Genomic DNA, 19,564 nt, shown 5'->3' on the forward strand with positions numbered 1-19,564 from the left:
TCACAATTTACATACATTTTGGAATTTGATAGTATATAACAGAACTATGGTGCTCAATACGTCCTACATTGATATTAATGTTTGTAGAAGAATAAGAGAAATTTACCTCAATATAATTCATATTTTATATTCTTGTTGACTATTTTCATTCACTTCCTTTCTCTCCAGGCTTAACCTATCAATTCATTTTAATTTCTGGTGAGTATCATACGGAAGTGTTCTATGTATCACATTGAGGTAAATTTCTCTTATTCTTCTACAAATGCATTTTGGAAAGAAACTAGCATTTAGAGAGTTAGGATTATCCTGTTAAAAAACCATATACAAAAAGTTTGTTTGTTTGTTTGTTGTTTGTTATTTGGTTTTTAGAAGCATTAGCAACTAAGGCCATATTGCTCCGGGATATGCGGTGGTCATTCCCTGACCTTTCCGCATCCTCCGTATTTGGTGGTAACGGGCTCGAACCCCGGTCTAATCAAGAAGCGTGTGCTACGCACTGCTGCTCCTTCCCACCTGGCTACGGAGGCACCCTATACAAAAAGTATGAAGTTCATTAAAATGTTTATAAACAAATGAAGAAGTAGATAATAAATGCTTAGGAAAATTTCATCATGATAAAACTTAATCATTAAATGGTTCAACTGTTACTCACAGAGGGATAATCAAATTTCCATTGTGTGTGATTTTTAGTTACTAGTTGCTTATCAAATGTTATTAATCTTATATGATCAATAAAATAAAAATTTATAAACACCCCATTTAAACTCCATCTAGCCATAACCTCATCATGATACCGAACACAATTTTTATACTTAAAAATGTTAAGAATGGAATGAAAGCTGAAAGCACTTGCTTGTTGTTTTGGGAAAACAGAATATATAAAACTGGGACATCCACTGTAATCAAAATTCTCAAGGTTGACATTATAATTTGAATAACCTAACATGCACAACTGAAGAAATAATGAATATTCCTTGACTTTAAATAGAATTTAAATCATAAACAAGGTTTAAATCATATACAGTTGTATATTTTTTCTTAAAAAATATACAGATGGATAGAATGATAAAGTTACAGTTACCATCTCATATAACGTTGAAGAATTTTTAAAGGTATGGAAGAAATTAATCATTTATGTACAATTTATAGAATTATATAATACAAAATTATAAAGCAAACTTAAGCAATTTTTAAAAGCCATCGAGCAAGATGAAAATTCTTCACGTGATAATGGAGTACAGTACTTGTTAACTAATTAAAACCAAGTATTAAAACTTCCTTGGATAAGAATTTTACCAACAAACCCTTAGCTTAATCTTTTACATCTTTTCAACTTGAATGAAAACTTGGTCTTTATATTTTCACATAAGCTTTTACTTGCTTGTACAGAGAAAAAGTCAAGTAACGATGGCAAAACATTTCTGAATAAGAATGTTTTCTGCACTTAAAACACCACACACTACAAAATTATACACTGCAGAACTAAAGCACATCAATATATAATACAAGACAAAACAAAATCCAAGACTGAACAGTGCTTTAATGTTGGAACTTCGGATTACCAGCTTTATATTTTATGTATATATCATCTTGGTACCAACATTTCAGTAAACATACTGAAGACCGACTCTGAAATTTTAAATTTTCATATAATTCACATAACTCCTTCCATGTATGTAGTATCCAAATTTTGAATGAGCATACGAATGAAGGCCATTTCTTTTCTTGTGTTTTCAAAAATTATACGCGGATCATCAGACATGCATCGCAAGCAATTTGGCGCCATTACCATTGCCAAGTTGTTGGCATCCATTTTTGTAACAGATGCATTTTCTTCTGCGGCAAATACCTATAAACAGAAAAAAAAAAAAAATACACATATATAAAACACTTCATAAAATAAAATCTATTCTACTTAAATGATTAAATACACTGCATATAACCAGAACATAAGATAGTTCTGGTATATGAAACCATAAAATATGATGTTTCAAATATTGGAATTTAATTACTTAAAGAGCATCTAGAATTAATAGCAAGGAACACAAATGACACTACTTTGTTAAAAAGAAATAATTTAATTATCACTGATGGTTTTAGAAATAGTCACTCATTTCCATACTGCAATCATTCTGAGGATGAAAATCTTCCAATCACACAAATTGCCATAAATCCTCCACACTGTTATAAAGGAAAGTTGAAACCCTGAATACATATTTCATATAATTTTTCATATACATTATATTTGTTAATATACATTTTGCATAATTTGGGTTCTTTACCGCTAATTCTATGTTTTGTGTCTACATTATGTCTCAGAATAGTTATGTCAAATTTACCAGCCTTTCTTAATGTCACAGAATTAAGCTGAATTTTTATTACAAATTACAAGGCATTATTAAGGAGTACAGCCACTCCCCAACTTACGTAAGGGTTGCGTTCCGCAGAACTCTACATAAGTTGGAATTTTACTAAATGCTTATGTAGCACTCGCAACTATTCACGCTGAATTTCATTGAAGCAAAAAAGAAATGTTCAATGAACATGTAAATAATTCTATTTACATATAATTCACATAACTCCTTCCATGTATGTAGTATCCACTACATACATGATTTTTTTATCTCATGTGCAGGAAAAATTACAAAAGTGAACAAAATATACAAAATTACAGAAAAAGAGAGGAGACAGGCATAACATCAGTAAGTTTCACCTCTCAAGCATCGTTCCAGAATCAACGTCTTCAGCTGATAAGCATGCCGCTTCAGAAGTTGAGGGCTGTGGAGATTTAGAAGCAGTTTTTCACAACGCATCACAAAATTTCTCTGCAGCTGCAGAATCAGCAATGGCAACTTCACCGCATACTTTAATGTTTTGGAAACCAGCACGATGCTTGAACATATTCAACCACTCGGTGCTTGCCACAAACCTGGCTTGGGATTTGCCGTACTTATCCTTAATATCTTCATAAATACTTCTTGTTTTTGCTTGAATGGCCACTGGACTCGGGGGGCACTCGTTTCTAAATATGGTTTTCCATCCATATTATTAACAGCTTTTCCATCTTAGATATAGCACCTGAGTGCTGTTTTGTGATCACTGTTGATCTTAAATGCGGTGATCCTTTAACATGTTCTTTTATATGCACACTGTCCCTTAAAATAATATTCACTGTTGACGCAGTGAGACCTAATTCCCTTGCAATAGATGACAAAGATGACAAACTTTGTCCTGCTTCGTACTTCTAAATCAATTTTGTTTTGTTTCCTAGCATTGCCAGGATTTGCACTTTCCATTGGTCACTTTCCCTTCATTATAGTAATACGTAAATAGGAATGAAGAGAAGATTTCAGTGAAGGGGAACTCATTTCACCATAATATCATAACATAAAAACCCACACAATTCCAGTTATCGGTATTATCGCAAATACAATAAGATCAAGTTTACTACCTGTTTATAATAGATTGTGCTAACAGAAAAGCCCAATAAGCCGGAAAGTGCAAATTGTTTTTATTGTTTTTTGGTTGTGACTTCCAGAAATGTGCTTTAGAAAAATATCATGAAGGCGTTCAAATTGATTTTTATAATGGGAACATATGATAACGATGAAAGGGTAGTGCAAATTCCATTATAAAAATGACCTTTTAGAGATAATAAATAGTTCAGTTATATAGCGAAAATTTCAACTTCCAAGGTCTTGGAAAGAATTACCAAAAAAAAAAAAAAAAAAAACCAACAATGTGTGTTACTGGGTTCACTTTACGATACCTTCATTTATTCCTACGGGATGCAAATACGTTTCCATGATTTTTTTAAGTTTGCACCAGCCAGAAAAAACTTACATAAAGTCGAATTTCCAATAGTTATTATGTAAAATGATGAGGTACAGTAAACTCTCAATTTATAAATGTCATATATTCCTCAAAAGTGGTTTGTAAGTTAAAAGTTTGTATATTGAGAGAAATTTTCATGCATGTAATGATATAATAAGAGAATGTGTGGCAAAATAAAATGAATTTTTTGGAGTATTATCATTGATACATTGTTATAATACATTCAATATGCTTATAAATATGTAAATAAAAATAAATATACTTTAACTCAATAAGTAATAAAGAAAGGCAGGAAAATAAATGAAAAAACAAGAAAATCAGTATAGCAAATCAGTGGCGATCACATATTGCGGAAATAATCTGAATATAAACTTAGAATAGGCCAGTCACATGGCATGTCAAGTAAGTTGCGAATAGAAAGTAAATCAGTATATAACTACAGCAACAAAAGAAGGGGAGGGATAAATTAAGATAAAAGGTGTTGCAGAAACAATGCACTCCTAAAATAATTTAGAAAGAATGCAAATTAATAAAATCTATTGCACTGGTGGGTTGATCTGTCAGGCTGGCAATGTGTTGATTTGCTTAATGTTCAAAACGTGGCAATTTGCTGGCTATCGTTGGCCTTGCGGCCTTTTGACATCTTGCCATCCTGTGGCATGTAGAAACATTTTGTTCAATTGGTATATGCCCCAATTTTAATCTGTCAGTGTTTTTGTGGTGAAAAACCCTATTCCAGTGCAAAAAAAAACAAAAAACATATATATATAAAAAAAATTTCAATACTGCTACATTCTTCGGTAACTTTCAACCAAATTTGAAAGAATGGATCAGTAGCAACTAACTGTTTAAAGTTCAAAAATCTAAGTTCAGTGGACTGTGGACAGACCATGGGTAAAAATGCCTCTAGCTAAATTCATGCTTTATGCCTCCATTACTGCAGCAGCAATGCTCACCACTTCCTTGAGCAATGCTGATTACTTGTGGAAGTGATCAACATTGCTCAGGACATAAAACTATAAGTGTTTCCAATTTCTTGTAACTAAACTTAGCTACTAGTTAAGTTCAGTTTTGTTTTTAATTTTAATTGGTTAGAGAGACATACATCGGAGAATTTTAATATTTATTTGTTAAAAATGTCATCATTAACTTTATTTAGCAGTCACATGAACTGAAATCATAATAAACTCAAACATCTATACTAATGCCCTACCATGCTGCTCATTTTATTTAAAAATTGTTTCAGGATAGTGATTAGTATAGCATGAAAAATTACATGCAGGTTGAATAAAAAATCTTTTCCAATAAGAACTTTTTTATTTATACATTTCCCCCCCCCCCAAAGAGGAAAAATCGTTCACTGCACTATGAAAGGCACAATACAAGATGATTCTTCTTTCACATTAAATGTTCAAACTGTGCACTTGGTTTAGTTGGGCACAGGCATAAAAGCACTCAATGATTCACTCACTGATAGCAGTGTGTCAGGTAATTCTTACACATCAAATATGCATGTAGTGCTTAAAATCATCTAAGGTAGGTCCATTCTTCACTCTTTTCAAAATACTCCTAGAAAATGGAATCCAGCAGCATAAGATCAGGAAAATTTTGAAATAACTAACTGACCAATCCCTGTCACCCAGAAGCTAAAATTCAACCAGCTTCACATTTATTTCATGTAAAATGTATTGGTTGGAGCTCTCACATTGAAAGATTATCCACAAACATTCACTAAGAGGCAAGTCATCCAAGCTTGTAGTTCATCCTATGTTATTGCTAAGTACATGTCCACATTAATGGAATCATTGGGAGATGGGGAAGAAACAAGATCACAAATAATATTTTTCCCACGTAATTTCTTCCCCCTCTTTTTTTTTTTCTTTCATATCTTGCATGTGAATATTACACAGTAAAGTATTACCATGTAATACATAATAGTTTGTTATGGAAATATAGAAGCACAAAATAACAAACAACAGATTTGAATATAAGAAAACAATTAACAAAAAGAATAAACATTATTTATTGCTACAACATGTGTGAATACCCAAAGCAGTACTCTGGTACTACCTTGTTCGGTTCGGTCAACAATGAGGCAGTTCAGGTATGCGAGGGCGGAAACATTGGGTAAAAATAAGTTTGGAAAAAAACAAGTCAAACTGCATAATCGTGAACAATACATACAAAGGCATAGTTGAACCAATTCAATTTAATTTAATTTAGAAAATTGTCCTGTATTTGCTATTCACTCTGTTCTCTTCAATTATGAGGAGGATTGCAGTGATGAAGAATAAGTATCACTGTGTAATAGTTAACACTTAAAGGGGATTACAAGCTCAAAATGAACCAGTACAGAAGCAGAAAATCAACATATATATATATATTTTTTTTTGTTTTAAGTTAAATGCTATTTACTCCATGAAAGATAAATATGTAATGTAACATTAGCTATTTAAATATTTTCACTAGTGAAATAAATATTGTACCTGAAGAAACCGGATGAGGTAAGATAACACTAATCGATTAATTTCAGGTAACTTTTCCACAATACTAACTGCAGCCTCTGCATCATTGCAAAATTGAATACATTCATCATAGAATTTGCTAGAAATAAGAGGTTCATATAATTCTCTGTACCACAACTTGAGCAATGAAGCAGGAACATGAGGATCGCTACATTCTGCAACTTCCCACTGGTCTATCCTCAGTTTCATGGCATTTACTTCATCTATATCACCAGGAACCCTATAAAATAAATAAAAAACTGATTGATTTTTAACTGCTTTTGTTAACATAAATCCTGTAATATATTGTAAATTTAAATGTTGTAATCTTTCTGCTTGCTACAAGATCCACTCACAATACAAAGTCCAAGGACATTGGACTCAAAACGGATATGCCTGTGGGAATTTCTGATGTGAGTTACAACTTTGTTTTTTGTATAGCCTGTGGCATGTATCCTATTGTATAGCCTGTGGCATGTATCCTATTGTATAGCCTGTGACATGTTATCCTGTAAAGATAGGGATGTCATAATTCCACCGTATAAGGCAATACTTGGGTTTGGTATAAGATTTTTCTGGAGCATTAGCAACAATGGCTTTTATGTGCCAAGACAAGGTAAAAATAGATTCTGGTAATAAGGCAATTGTAAGACCACATTTGGAATACTATGTCCAAGTATGGAGGTCTCATCTGAAAAAAAGACATTGAGTATCTTGAAAGGGTTCAAATATGGGTAACTGAAATGGTGAGAGTAGCAAAAGGACGGCCGCTGCAGGAAAGACTACGATTATATTTTATGTGGGCTACAGAGCTTGGCAACCAGACACATAAGAGGTGACCTAAAATTGAGGTTTATAAGGCTCTGAGAGGGATTAGTAAAATGAACGAGGGGTGGAATGTTCACTGTTATAAAGAATTCCAGAACTAGGGGCCATAAAATCAAATTATAGGGGTTGAGGTTTAGATTACATTGTAGGAAGTTTTCTTTTAGCTAGCAAGTCATTGATTGCTGGAACAAGGTGCCCTCACAGGTAGATGAGGCTGACAGTTTGAATAAATTCAAAGGTCTAAGTTACCTGTGTGAGGAGGGGAGCATATAATTTGTATTTTCTTAACTACTTGTTGTTTTTTTTTTTATTTTGCCAGTGCAGCTAAAGCCTCTGGCTTCCTTGCACTATATTGTGAATAACATTTCTATTATTCATTTTAATGCACTAAACACTGACTCAAACAAAATAAAACAAAGCTTTAATATAAAATATAAACTGAGGTTAAAATAAAATAAAATACAATAAAATAAAAGTGTGGTTAAAAGCTCTAAAAAGATTAAATTCACTAAAAACACTATACAACAATAGCTTTGTTTGTTTGTTATTTGGTTTTTAGGAGCATTAGCAACTGAGGCCATATTGCTCCGGGATATGCGGTGGTCATTCCCTGACCTTTCCGCATCCTCCATATTTGGTGGTGATGGGCTCGAACCCCGGTCTAATCAAGCAGCGTGTGCTACGCACTGCTGCTCCTCCTTCCCACCTGGCTACGGAGGCGGCTACAACAATAGCTTTCGGCGGCAGCAGCTGCCTTCATCAGCTGAAATGGTTACTGGTTATCCAAACAATATATATATATATATACACCTAACAGCAGGTCTACAATGCCCCTCATGGCACACGATCAGTATTAACTTCCCATACATTGGAACTGGAAGTGACTTGAGCATGAACCAATCTAAACCGTTCGTCCCTTCCTAAGAACCAAATACGGAGGATGCGGAAAGGTCAGGGAATAACCACTGCATATTCCCGGAGCAATATGGCCTTAGTTACTAATGCTCCTAAAAACCAAATAACAACCTCCCTAAGATAAGAGACTCAAAGAACGGATGAATACGGCAGCCCTTATCCCTGTTAATACTGTAGCATTCGAACGAGCATATCCACAAGCTCTCTGGCCACTTCCAGTTCCAGAAACCACAAACTATCAACAACCACCACTCCTTTGGCTGAAATACCATGCCCAGTCTCCCAAGCATGTTCAGCTATGGCTGAACCTCCATAATCGGCTATCTTGATGTCTCTATCATGTTCACCCAGTCGATCATGTAATCTACGCTTTGTTTCTCCCACATAACACTCTGGGCAATCAACCTCGTATATGACCCTGCTGTTATCACCGGTGTCAATGAGATCTTTAACCGTGGACACCACCGTGTGAAGTCTCCGGCCAGGAAGTTGTAAAAAACACATCTGATATGAACGAAGCATACGTGCAATGAGTTCAGAGATACCCGGCCTTACCCTAAAGCCGGCCCTGGTGTTATACGAGTGTTATCTGCATTTTATATATATATTTTTAATTATTTGAGATTTGTTAACCTTTTGATTTCCACTGATGAATTAGATTCTGGCTTTAAACCTGTTTGGATTGAATTTTTTGCAGTTCTGTTTGCTCCAGTAATTGACTACAGGTATGTTCCTTTTCCTACGATTAACTACTTATTAGATTTAACCTATTTTAAAGCAGAGTTAAGCTTTATCACTAAATATGGATAACAGATGTGTTTAAACCAGATACTTTGTTCTCAAGATCTGGGTCACACACACACACACACACACACACACACACACACACACACACACACACACACACACACACACACACACACACACACACACACACACACTGGATAACTTTGAATTTAAAAAAAAGTGAAAAATTCTTTTCATATACAGCTTCAAATATAGCTTTACATATTTCTTCTTTGAATGATATCATTGTAATCAAATTCATGGGTACTCTTAATATTTACAGTGTCTACATGGTAGACACTGTAAATAAAGTCTTGTGAAAAAGGCCTATTCTCTCTCTCTCCCCCTTTTGATGAAAATGATGATCCATTTTGATTTCCAAACCTAGCTGACTAGTTGATGGGTACCGAGGTCAACGTGACTTTGCATTAGTGTGTGTGATCTATGAATTGCTTCTGCCTTTTATTCATTTTCTTTGTTATCTGAAACTCATTGCCATTTACAAAATTGTATATTCCACTATCTAGCTAGATTCACAGTTGATGTGTATTTGGATTCTTGGATTGAAAATTTTCTGTGATTGCATTTATCCCACTATTTAACCTCAGGTGTGTTTCTTTTACTTTAGCTACCTCTATTCTGTATTTAATGAGTTTATTAAAACTTGTTAAATACAGAATTAAGTTTTTAAACTCATTAAATGGTTTCTATATTTAAAAGACATTTAATGAGTTCTAATACAGAATAAAGTGTTTATTTTCACTCAGATATTTAAGTTAATTCTATTATTATATCTCTTAACCAACAAATTATTTATGTAAGTTATTTGATTCTAAATGTATTTTTTTTACTTTTCATGTCACCTCATAATTAATATTATTAAAAAGAACTCAGGCAGCACATACCTGAAAATGCCTTCTGTCTGTGCTCCATTCAGCTTCAGAACAGCTTCTGACAAAGTAGTCTGAATCCACGGTAACCGGCGATTTGGGTAACGATTCTTTTGCAAGGCCAAAACTTCTTCAAGGGTATTTCCAAACATCGAAGGTCGAAATACCTGAATCTAGGGAAAAAAAAAAGGAAAAAGAGAAACCCATTTTACAACAAACCTAAGCACAGAATAGAAAAGTCTTTTCCACTGGCATGAAGAACATTTTATGCAAAAGGAGTTAAATTTCATTTGATTATATGGAGCCAAAGATAGAGTGCATAAATAACTTCTGATTACAAGCAGATAATACAAGTACCTCAAACTAAGAAAACTAATTGTTCCTACAAATTTGAAAACAGGACAACATATGTAGGTTACAGATAAGTTATGTAATATATAGGTCAATAATGCTTCAATGCAGATGTTAATTTTAAGAAAAATCAAATGATCTGAAATGATTCTTAAATGGCATAACATAGGAAATCAAAGATCTTGTACTCTGATTACTTAAATTAAATTGCCATTTATAAAAATGAATAAATTTTCTTAACTGACAGCAGAAAGTGGTGAGGAATAGATGTAGCATAGCAGATTGTGTATTATAGAAAACTATAAAAGAGTTAGCAAAAGCTTAAGATGCCGGAGTTCATGACAAGAAATATATATTTAGTCAGAGCTTAATAAAGAGACGGCACTCACCTCAATAATCCATTGTGGTTATATGAATCATGAAACAGTAGTGTGAGAAATCATTGGTTAAACTAAAAATGGAGTTTAAAGATCGCGATAAGGAAAGCGTAATTTAAAAAGAGTAATTGAAAAACTTAGCCTAGAGGAGGAGGAGGGGTGCACCATATTGTCCTCTAGTCATCGAATTACAAAGCTGTATAAATAAAATAAAATTATCTGAAATTAAAATTAAAAATTAAAAAAGGAATAAGGCCAATAGTCAAGAACAACAGACTTTCGATAGATTCATCTTCAGTTGGCAATAAAAAGAAGAGTGAAGGGTTGCTGTAGAACTTATGTAAACGAAATGTTATGCTGAACATGTAATTTAATTTGTGTGAGATTCCAAATGGTAGACAATGTAAATGGAAGTTTTGTGATTAAAACATCAAGATCGGTGTTGAGACAATACCATTCTATTACAAGGGTTTTGTATAGAAGAAGTTTATTATTTGAATTTAATTTGACGATGGTTTTTGCGGCATCAACTGAGGGGTTGTGGTTACGAGTGTGTACATGTTGAGACAGTTCAGTATTTCCTTTGTGTGTCCGAAAATTATGGACATGGTAGTAGGCACGTGTGTTTGCGATGGTGGATGATCCAAATTTATTAGTAGTGCTCCTGATGTAACATGCGTTACAGTCGGGTTGACATTTGATTAAATAAACTATGTTATTGATGTCTTTAGTGTCGTAAATGCACATTGTTCTCCCTTACCACTGCCAAATCGCTAGATGATTACATCATATCTTCACTAACACTCTACAATTTTTACTGACATTTTACTGATGTCTCTACAATTTTTTCTACCTATAATAAATATAAAGAAACCCGCATTTATGACACTAAAGACATCAATAACATAGTTTATTTAATCAAATGTCAACCCGACTGTAATGCATGTTACATCGGGAGCATTACTAATAAATTTGGATCATCCACCAAAGCAAACATACAGACCTACTACCATGTCCATAGTTTTCGGACACAGCAAGGAAATACTGAACTGTTTCAACATGTACGCACTCATAACCACAACTCCTCAGTTGATGCTGCAACAACCATCGTCAAATTAAATTCAAATTATAAACTCCTCCAATACGAAACCCTCGTAACAGAACGGTATCGTCTCAACACCAATCTTGATGTCTTAAACACAAAACTTCCGGTTACCTTGTCTACCATTTGGAATCTTGTGCAAATTAAATTACGTGTTCAGCATAACATTTTGAGTACTTAAGTTCTACAGCAACCCTTTCACTCTTCTTTTTATCGCCAACTGAAGATGAATCTATCGAAAGTCTGTCGTTCTCGACTATTGGCCTTATTCCTTTTTTAGTTTTTAATTTTAATTTCAGATAATTTTATTTTATTTATACAGCTTTGTAATTCGATGACTAGAGGATGACATGGTGCACCCCTCCTCCTCTAGGCTAAGTTTTTCAATTACTCTTTTTAAATTACGCTTTCCTTATCACGATCTGTAAACTCCGTTTTTAGTTTAACCAATGATTTCTCACACTACTGTTTCATGATTCATATAACCACAACATTATTGAGGTGAGTGCTATCTCTTTATTAAACTTTGACTAAATGCATATTTCTTGTACTATAGAAAACAAACTCAGTATTTGTAATATATATGCAGGGGCATATTCAGGGGTGGGCAGAGGGGGCATATGCCTCCTTAATCAAAAATTTGACATTAAAGAAAAAGAATACAGGAGACATTCTAAAAAAAAAACTCAAATGCCTGGTCGCCATGTCCCCCTTTACGATGATATCTGGATACACCACTGTATATATGTATTATATAATGAGATTAATACTATTCTATTTAACTTCATTTTTTTTTAATAACTTTAACCTTATTAGTATTCTATAATAATAACATAAAACAGGCTTGCTAAGCTCCATAAAGCTTCAAACATAAGTGTTTGAATTTGTATGTTACAATATTTTATTGTACTGACTGTCATAACAATGAAGTTATAACGCTTCTTGCCAATGGGTAGCTATACTAGAGTATTAACCCTCTTAAAGATTAAAGACTTGTGGAATTTGCAAAATCTCGAGGAATGTCAGTAATGAACAAGAAAAAGATGAACAGAAAGTGGACATGGAAGAGCCCAAATGGATTAACAACTAATGAAATTGACTTCATCCTCACTAACAGAAGATATATCATGTTGTTATTTGGTTTTTAGGAGCATTAGCAACTAAGGCCATATTGCTCAGGGATATGTGGTGGTCATTCCCTGACCTTTCCGGATCCTCTCTATTTGGTAGTCACGGGCTCGAACCCCAGTCTAATCAAGAAGCGTGCGCTACGCACTGCCACTCCTGCCCACCTGGATACAGAGGCGCCTCGATAGATATATCGTGAATGATGTTACTGTCCTGAACAAGGTAAATGTTGGAAGTGATCACAGAATGGTAAGATGCACACTTGATATTTTTTTTTTTTTTTTTTATGAGAACCCCAAACACGAGAGGTATTATAACCTATAGTACTTAGTACCGTGCTTGGGATATAGATGTAAGAAAGGAAAGGAAAAAACTGACTTGAGTAAATAATACAAAGGTCTTTGAGATAACAGAAGAGGAGAAAAAGCAGTATTTACTGGAACTTAAGAACACGTTTTAGCTTCTGCAGACTGCTCAGGACCAAGATATCGACGAGGAATATTACAACTTTCTGAAAGTGATAAAGCCCAAGAAACCTATAGGGAAAAAGAAAAAATTAGTCAAGAAACACTTGTTATGATGAACCGAAGGCGAAAAATGAAGAGCAAGATAAACACTGACAAGGAGAAAATTGAGTATACTGAGTTATGCAAAGCCATTAGAAAGAGACTCAGAGAGGACATAAGAAGATTTAACACAAGAAAAGTAGAACGGGCATTAAGGGAAAACAAAGGATTTAAATCAGCAGCCATGAGGAGTAATACAGAAAGACAAATGATACTGAAACTGAAGAATAGCGATGGTGTACTTATAAACAGCAGAGAAGGCATAATTCAAATAGCAGAAGACTACTATAAAGAATTATAAAAGGAGCGAGGGAATAATGCCAGCAGTGGGGGAAGATGGATTGCAAATTAGCAACACATACGACATACCCGATATTCTTCCTGATGAGGTAGAACATGCATTGAAGTAAATGAAGAATCAGAAAGCCCCGGGGGAAGATGAAGTTACTATAGAGTTGTTAAAATTGGGAGGAAGAGACATAACACAAAAACTGGCAAGGCTCTTCACAAAGTGCATTAGAAAAGGTGTGACGCCTAAGCAGTGGAATAATGCAATCATAGTTTTGCTGCATAAGAAAGAAGATAAATCAGAAATTGGAAAATATAGACAATTAGCTTGTTATCCCACATCTACCAGTTGTTCACAAGGGTCATTACTAACAGATTAGAAAGAATACTTGATGAGAATCAACCAAAAGAGCAAACTGACTTTAGGACAGGATTCTCAACTATGGATCACCTTCACGTATCACAGCTAATGGAGAAAGCAAATGAATATAAAACACAATTATGCCTGGCATTTGTGGATTATGAAAAGGCATTTGACTCTATACAGCATACGGCAATGTTTTAGGCACTGGAAAGACAAGACATAGATACCCCATATATTATGATTTTGAAGAAAATATATGAGAATGCTACCTCTTTTATTAGACTAAACAAAGACAGTAGTAAATTTAAAATTGAGAAAGCAGTTCAACAACGAGACACAATATATGAGAATGCTACCTCTTTTATTAGACTAAACAAAGACAGTAGTAAATTTAAAATTGAGAAAGCAGTTCAACAACGAGACACAATATCTACGAAGTTGTTTACTGCTGCCCTTGAGGAAGCTTTCAGAAGATTAGACTGATCGCAGAAAGGAGTCAATGTGAATGGAGATCACCTAAACCATTTACCATTTGCAGATGACATTGTGGTCATAAGCCACGATCTGAAAGAATCAGAGGAAAATCTTAATCAGTTATGCACAGTTAGTAAGGATTTTGGAATAAAGATGAATATGGCTAAAACAAAAGTAATGATGAACAAGTATGCCACAGAAAGGGATATAATGATTGAAGGAGCAGTAATTGAAAAGGTGGAGTCATATACTTATCTGGGACAAGTCATTAGCTGTAGTAATGATAAATGGCTGGAAGTCAAGAGAAGAATAAATTTTGGATGGATAGCATTCAGAAAATATGGTCACATACTGAGGAGCAATATCCAAATTTGTCTGAAATGTAAAATAATGAACCAATGTATACTCCCCACCATGACTTATGGAAGTGAAACTTGGGCACTCACCAAAAGAATGGAAGAGAAGCTGAGAACTACACAGTGAAGAATGGAACGAATTATATTGGGAATCAGACTGTTAGATAAGAAGGACACATGGATTAAGCAGCAAACTCAAGTAAAAGACATTCTTATCAAAACTAAAGAACTAAAATGGTCTTGGGCAGGACACATAGCTCGAAGACATGATGACAGATGGACTAAGAAAATAACAGAATGGTACCCAAGAGAAGCTAGAAGAAAACCTGGAAAACAACAACGGAGATGGACAGATGAAATTCATGAGTTTGTGGGTAGTAAATGGATGGCTATTGCACAAAACAGAAGGAACTGGAAAGTTGCTGGAGAGGCCTTCATCCTGCAGTGGATTGAAAATGGCTTAAGATGATGATGAAGGATTGTATTACTTTCCAAAGAAAATTTTTTTATATTTACTCTGTTTAAAACCATTAAAAAACTGCATACCTCCTTTAAGTTTTAATTTTTTTTTTATTATTTTTAATTTTTATAAGCATTATTAAATTGTAGACTTGGCCATTTAAGAAATTTTGAAATGTGTAGCCACCTCAAAATACAAAAAGTTCAAAATGACATTGAAGTTTTTTTCAATTTATACATGTCTCCACTTTATCTACTGAGTGTATGCAAAATAGTTGGGAAATAACAATGGTTCTCAGTAACTAGGAATGAGAAGAATAGTTGAATAATTAGAAATGAGTTGTTAGCATAAACCAAACCCAAACGTCTCTATGATATCCCAGCTCTTTGACAATCATAGAAGGTTAACTAAGTTGTAACATCTGATTTAGGATGAACATATCTATGAAATGGAGCAAATGATTATATTTTCACTGAAAGTGGATGGGATCTCTCTCTCTCTCTCTCTCTCTCTCTCTCTCTCTCTCTCTCTCTCTCTCTCTCTCTCTCTCTCTCTTTCTCTCTCAAGTTGGAGTATTTCATGTTTCATGCATGTAGGGCTGTTTCATGTATATATATGTGTGTGTGTGTGTGTGTGTGTGTGTGTGTGTGTGTGTGTGTGTGTGTGTGTGTGTGTGTGTGTGTGGGAGTGGCTATAACAATCCCAGTGATAAATGCCATTTGTTATCTTGAGTTTTTCATGAACAGTATCAAGAGTATAACTAATTAGCATTAGTAGAGGCATACGATGCAAGAAAGCAAGCTTATGCAGCATCAGCCAAAAAAAAAAAAAAAAAAACCCTTCCACTTCAGCCCTCCGTTCGTTCGAAATACCTGTCCAGCTGAGCCTTAAATTTATTTAGGCTATCAACTTCCACAACAAGGGATGGAAGTCTGTTCCACCAACCAACTACCCGCTGGCTGAAGGCAAATTTCCGCACATCTATCCTACATCTGTCTTTCCTCAATTTGAATTTATGCCCTCTCAGGTGATTATTCTGAGCTAGAGGAAGAATCCCATCAGCATTGATCATGCTCAAACCATTCAAGGCTTTGTACACCTCTATCAGATCACCTCGCCAGTGCCTAGTCTCCAGACACTGTAATTTGCAAAACTTAAGCCTTTCTTCGTAAGAGCAACCCTTCGTTCCGTTCACTAACCTTTTTGCCCTTCTCTGTACTCGTTCCAGCAGCTCTACATCCTTCTTGAAATGAGGCCTCCAGACCTGTATACAGTACTCAAGGTGTGGCCTGACCATTGCCTTATACAAGGGAATAATCACCTCCTTATCCCTGCTAGAAAAATTCCTGTATATCATTGATAAGACACCATGAGCTACTCTTGCACCCATCTGCACTGCTCAGAGAACTTCATATCTGCCTGCACAATTACCCCCAGGTCCTTTTCATTCTCTACCACTGCCAGTGTAGTACCACAGAGTTGATACGTTGCTCTGGGTTGCTGTTTCCCATATGTAGTACTTTACATTTGTCAATGTTAAACTTCATTTGCCACCTCTCAGCCCATCTGCTCAACCTTTCCAGATCCTGTTGCAGCAGCATAGCATCAGTAGCGCTCTTAACAACCCTGCCAACCTTTGTATTGTCTGCAAACTTGGACATTAAGCTTGATATACCATCATCAATATTATTTATAAATACAGAAAACAACAATGGACCCAACACTGAACCCTGAGGGACTCCACTAATAACATTAGTCCACGATGAGCAGTGTCCATTAATTACCACTCTCTGTCTTCTGCCACTCAACCATCCCTTTATCCATAGCAACAATTTGCCTCCAATGCCACACTGCTCCAATTTGTGCAGCAGTCTTCCATGTGCAACAGTATCAAAAGCCTTTCTAAGATCTAAATATATAATATCAAAGTTATTCCCTGCATCCAATTCGTTTGTGACTACATCATAGTATCCAATCAAATTGGTCAGGCAAAATCTTCCCTTAACAAAACCATGCTGTGTCTGAGCTACAACTGAATTCTTGTCAAGATGATCCTGCAGTGCTTCTTTAACCAGTGCTTCCACTAATTTTCCTGGAACAGAAGTTAAACTCACAGGTCTATAATTACTTGTGTCAGCCTTTGATCCTCCTTTGTTTTTTTTTTTTTTTTTTTTTGGTAGTTGTTGGCGCATAGGCTTCTGTGGCCATAATGCACCTCCCCAGGTTTTTGCAGTACTTTGATCCAAGCCCGAGGCGGGAATCGAACCCGCGACCTTTGGGTTGCCAGGCAGGCACTTTACCCACCCAGCTAGCCCGGTCGGCTCCTCCTTTGTGAATTGGGGTTACATTTGCACATCTCCAGTCTCTAATATACATAACTGTTCAATTCTTTTCAAGATAGGACTTAAATTTTAAGAATTACAAAATCCTACCCCATAAATAAAAAAAACTAGAAAAATATGACAAAATACTAATTAGGAAGGGAGAGCAAAATAAGAACGAAAAATGATTGATTTCAGTAAAAATAGGATAGAAAATAAGTGATTTTTGTTTCTGTATGGTAATAAATAATTGGCAGCACATCCAAGTTTTCATCATGAAAACTGATTTAATTGCCTCCTGAAAACCTATCAAAAAACTTCCTGTCAAAATTTTGTTTAAACTGTTATGTAATAACAATGCAATCATCTGTCACTACCCTGTTATAAGATGTTGACATTTTGGACAGCTGATATTTTGAAAAGAGAGGCAGAGTTTTGAATAGTCAGTGATTTCACATATTGTTTTGATCCTTTCGATATTAAAATGTCAAAAGGGTCAGGTGCTATGAATTGTTGGTGTTAGAATTAGCAGTGATGCAGGAAAGCAAGCTTATACAGCATCAGAAAAAAAAAAAAAAAAAAAAAAACATTTCCCATTTCACTTATCCATTCACTCCAAAACTTTGTCCAGTTCTTCCTTGAATCCATTCAAAGTATCAACTTCTACAAAGACAGATGAAAGTTTGTTCCGGCAATGAACCACTCACTGGCTAATGGCAAATTTCCACACATCTATTCTGCAACTGCCATTCCTCAATTTCGATTTATGCCCCCTCAAGTGCATAATCTGAGCAAGAGGAAGAATCCCATCAGCACTGAGCTTGCCTAAACCATTCAAAACCTTATACACCTTAATCAGGGGTGGGCAGATCACCTTGCAGGTGCCTAGTCTTCAGACGCTGCAATTTGCAGAACTTAAGTCTTCCTTGGTAAGAGCACCCCTTTGTTCCCCTCACCAATCTCATTACCCTTCTCTGTACCCATTCCAGTAATTCCGTCCTAAAATCTTTCCTAAGTATATACAGTAAACCCCTGCTATTCGCGGTATCTGTATTCGCGGTTGCTGATTTAAACCTAAAAAAATGTGAATTTTAAAGTGACATGAACATTTTCCTCCATAAAAAAAACATGGGCGTGGCTAAAATCATCTTGCCCAGTCCACAGAGTACTACTGTGGATAGGGGGGGGTGACAAAATCGCGAGCACAGATGTTTCCTGCTAATCCTTGTTTAGTATGTGTAATGCGCTTGTCATGGAAGGTTTCGTTGCTTGCTTTTAATTGATATGTTTACAAAAGTGAAAAATCTACTGTTTTGCAGTGTGTTGGTGTAAACAGACTTTTTCGAGCGTGTTAAGAAAGTGACTTTATTGTGGACAAGTTCTTTTCTAACCCTACAAAAATATGGCTACGAATAACAAGGGAATTGTGAAAAGATCAAAGAAAGTGATGACATTAGCAAGCAAAATTGAGTTATTAGACAAAATTTCTAATCGTGAAAGTGTCAGTGGCAAAACATTATAAAATCAATGAGTCAACAGTACGATCAATCAAGAAATCGGAAGAAAAAATCCGCCGTAGTGTCCATGAAAACGTGCTAATTGCTTCAAAAATTTGCTTTGTAACTCGTGACATTAAATTAGAAAAAATGGAAAAGGGTTTAAATCTGTGGATAGAAGACCGAACTCAAAATAAAATCCCGTTAAGTTCACTCATCATTCGTGAAAAGGCAAAACACCTTTATCAACACTTTAGCGAAACTGGTGATAGAACTGGCGGGATAAGTTTTTTAGCTAGCAAAGGCTGGTTTGAAAGATTTAAAAATCGATATGGCCTTCATAACGTGGAACTTGTAGGCGAGTCTGCATCACCGGATTTCGTGACTGCAGAAAGTTTCCCAACTGAACTAAAAAAATTAATTATGGACAAAGAATATATTCCCAAACAGGTGTTCAATGCAGATGAAACTGAGTTGTTTTGGAAGAGAATGCCAGCCAGAACATACTTAACACAAAATGAAAA

At 35.1% G+C, this 19,564-nt stretch overlaps 1 protein-coding gene across 1 annotated transcript in view; it reads right to left on the reverse strand.

Moving 5' to 3' along the window:
- Positions 1 to 1,654: 1,654 nt before the first annotated feature.
- LOC150075586 (rho GTPase-activating protein 39-like) overlaps positions 1,655 to 19,564 on the reverse strand; it is a 210,758-nt gene continuing 192,848 nt past the window's right edge. The window contains exons 15-17 of the mRNA XM_090389097.1: positions 9,773 to 9,930; positions 6,321 to 6,579; positions 1,655 to 1,849 (exon numbers count right to left, since the gene is read on the reverse strand). Of these exons, the coding sequence (XP_090245223.1) occupies positions 1,655 to 1,849; positions 6,321 to 6,579; positions 9,773 to 9,930 (612 nt within the window). The remainder of the gene's footprint in view (positions 1,850 to 6,320; positions 6,580 to 9,772; positions 9,931 to 19,564) is intronic.

The sequence above is a fragment of the Mastigoproctus giganteus genome, chromosome 14, assembly GCF_048544385.1.
Source record: "Mastigoproctus giganteus isolate SK-2022 chromosome 14, ASM4854438v1, whole genome shotgun sequence".
Classification (NCBI taxonomy): Eukaryota; Metazoa; Arthropoda; class Arachnida; order Uropygi; family Thelyphonidae; genus Mastigoproctus; species Mastigoproctus giganteus.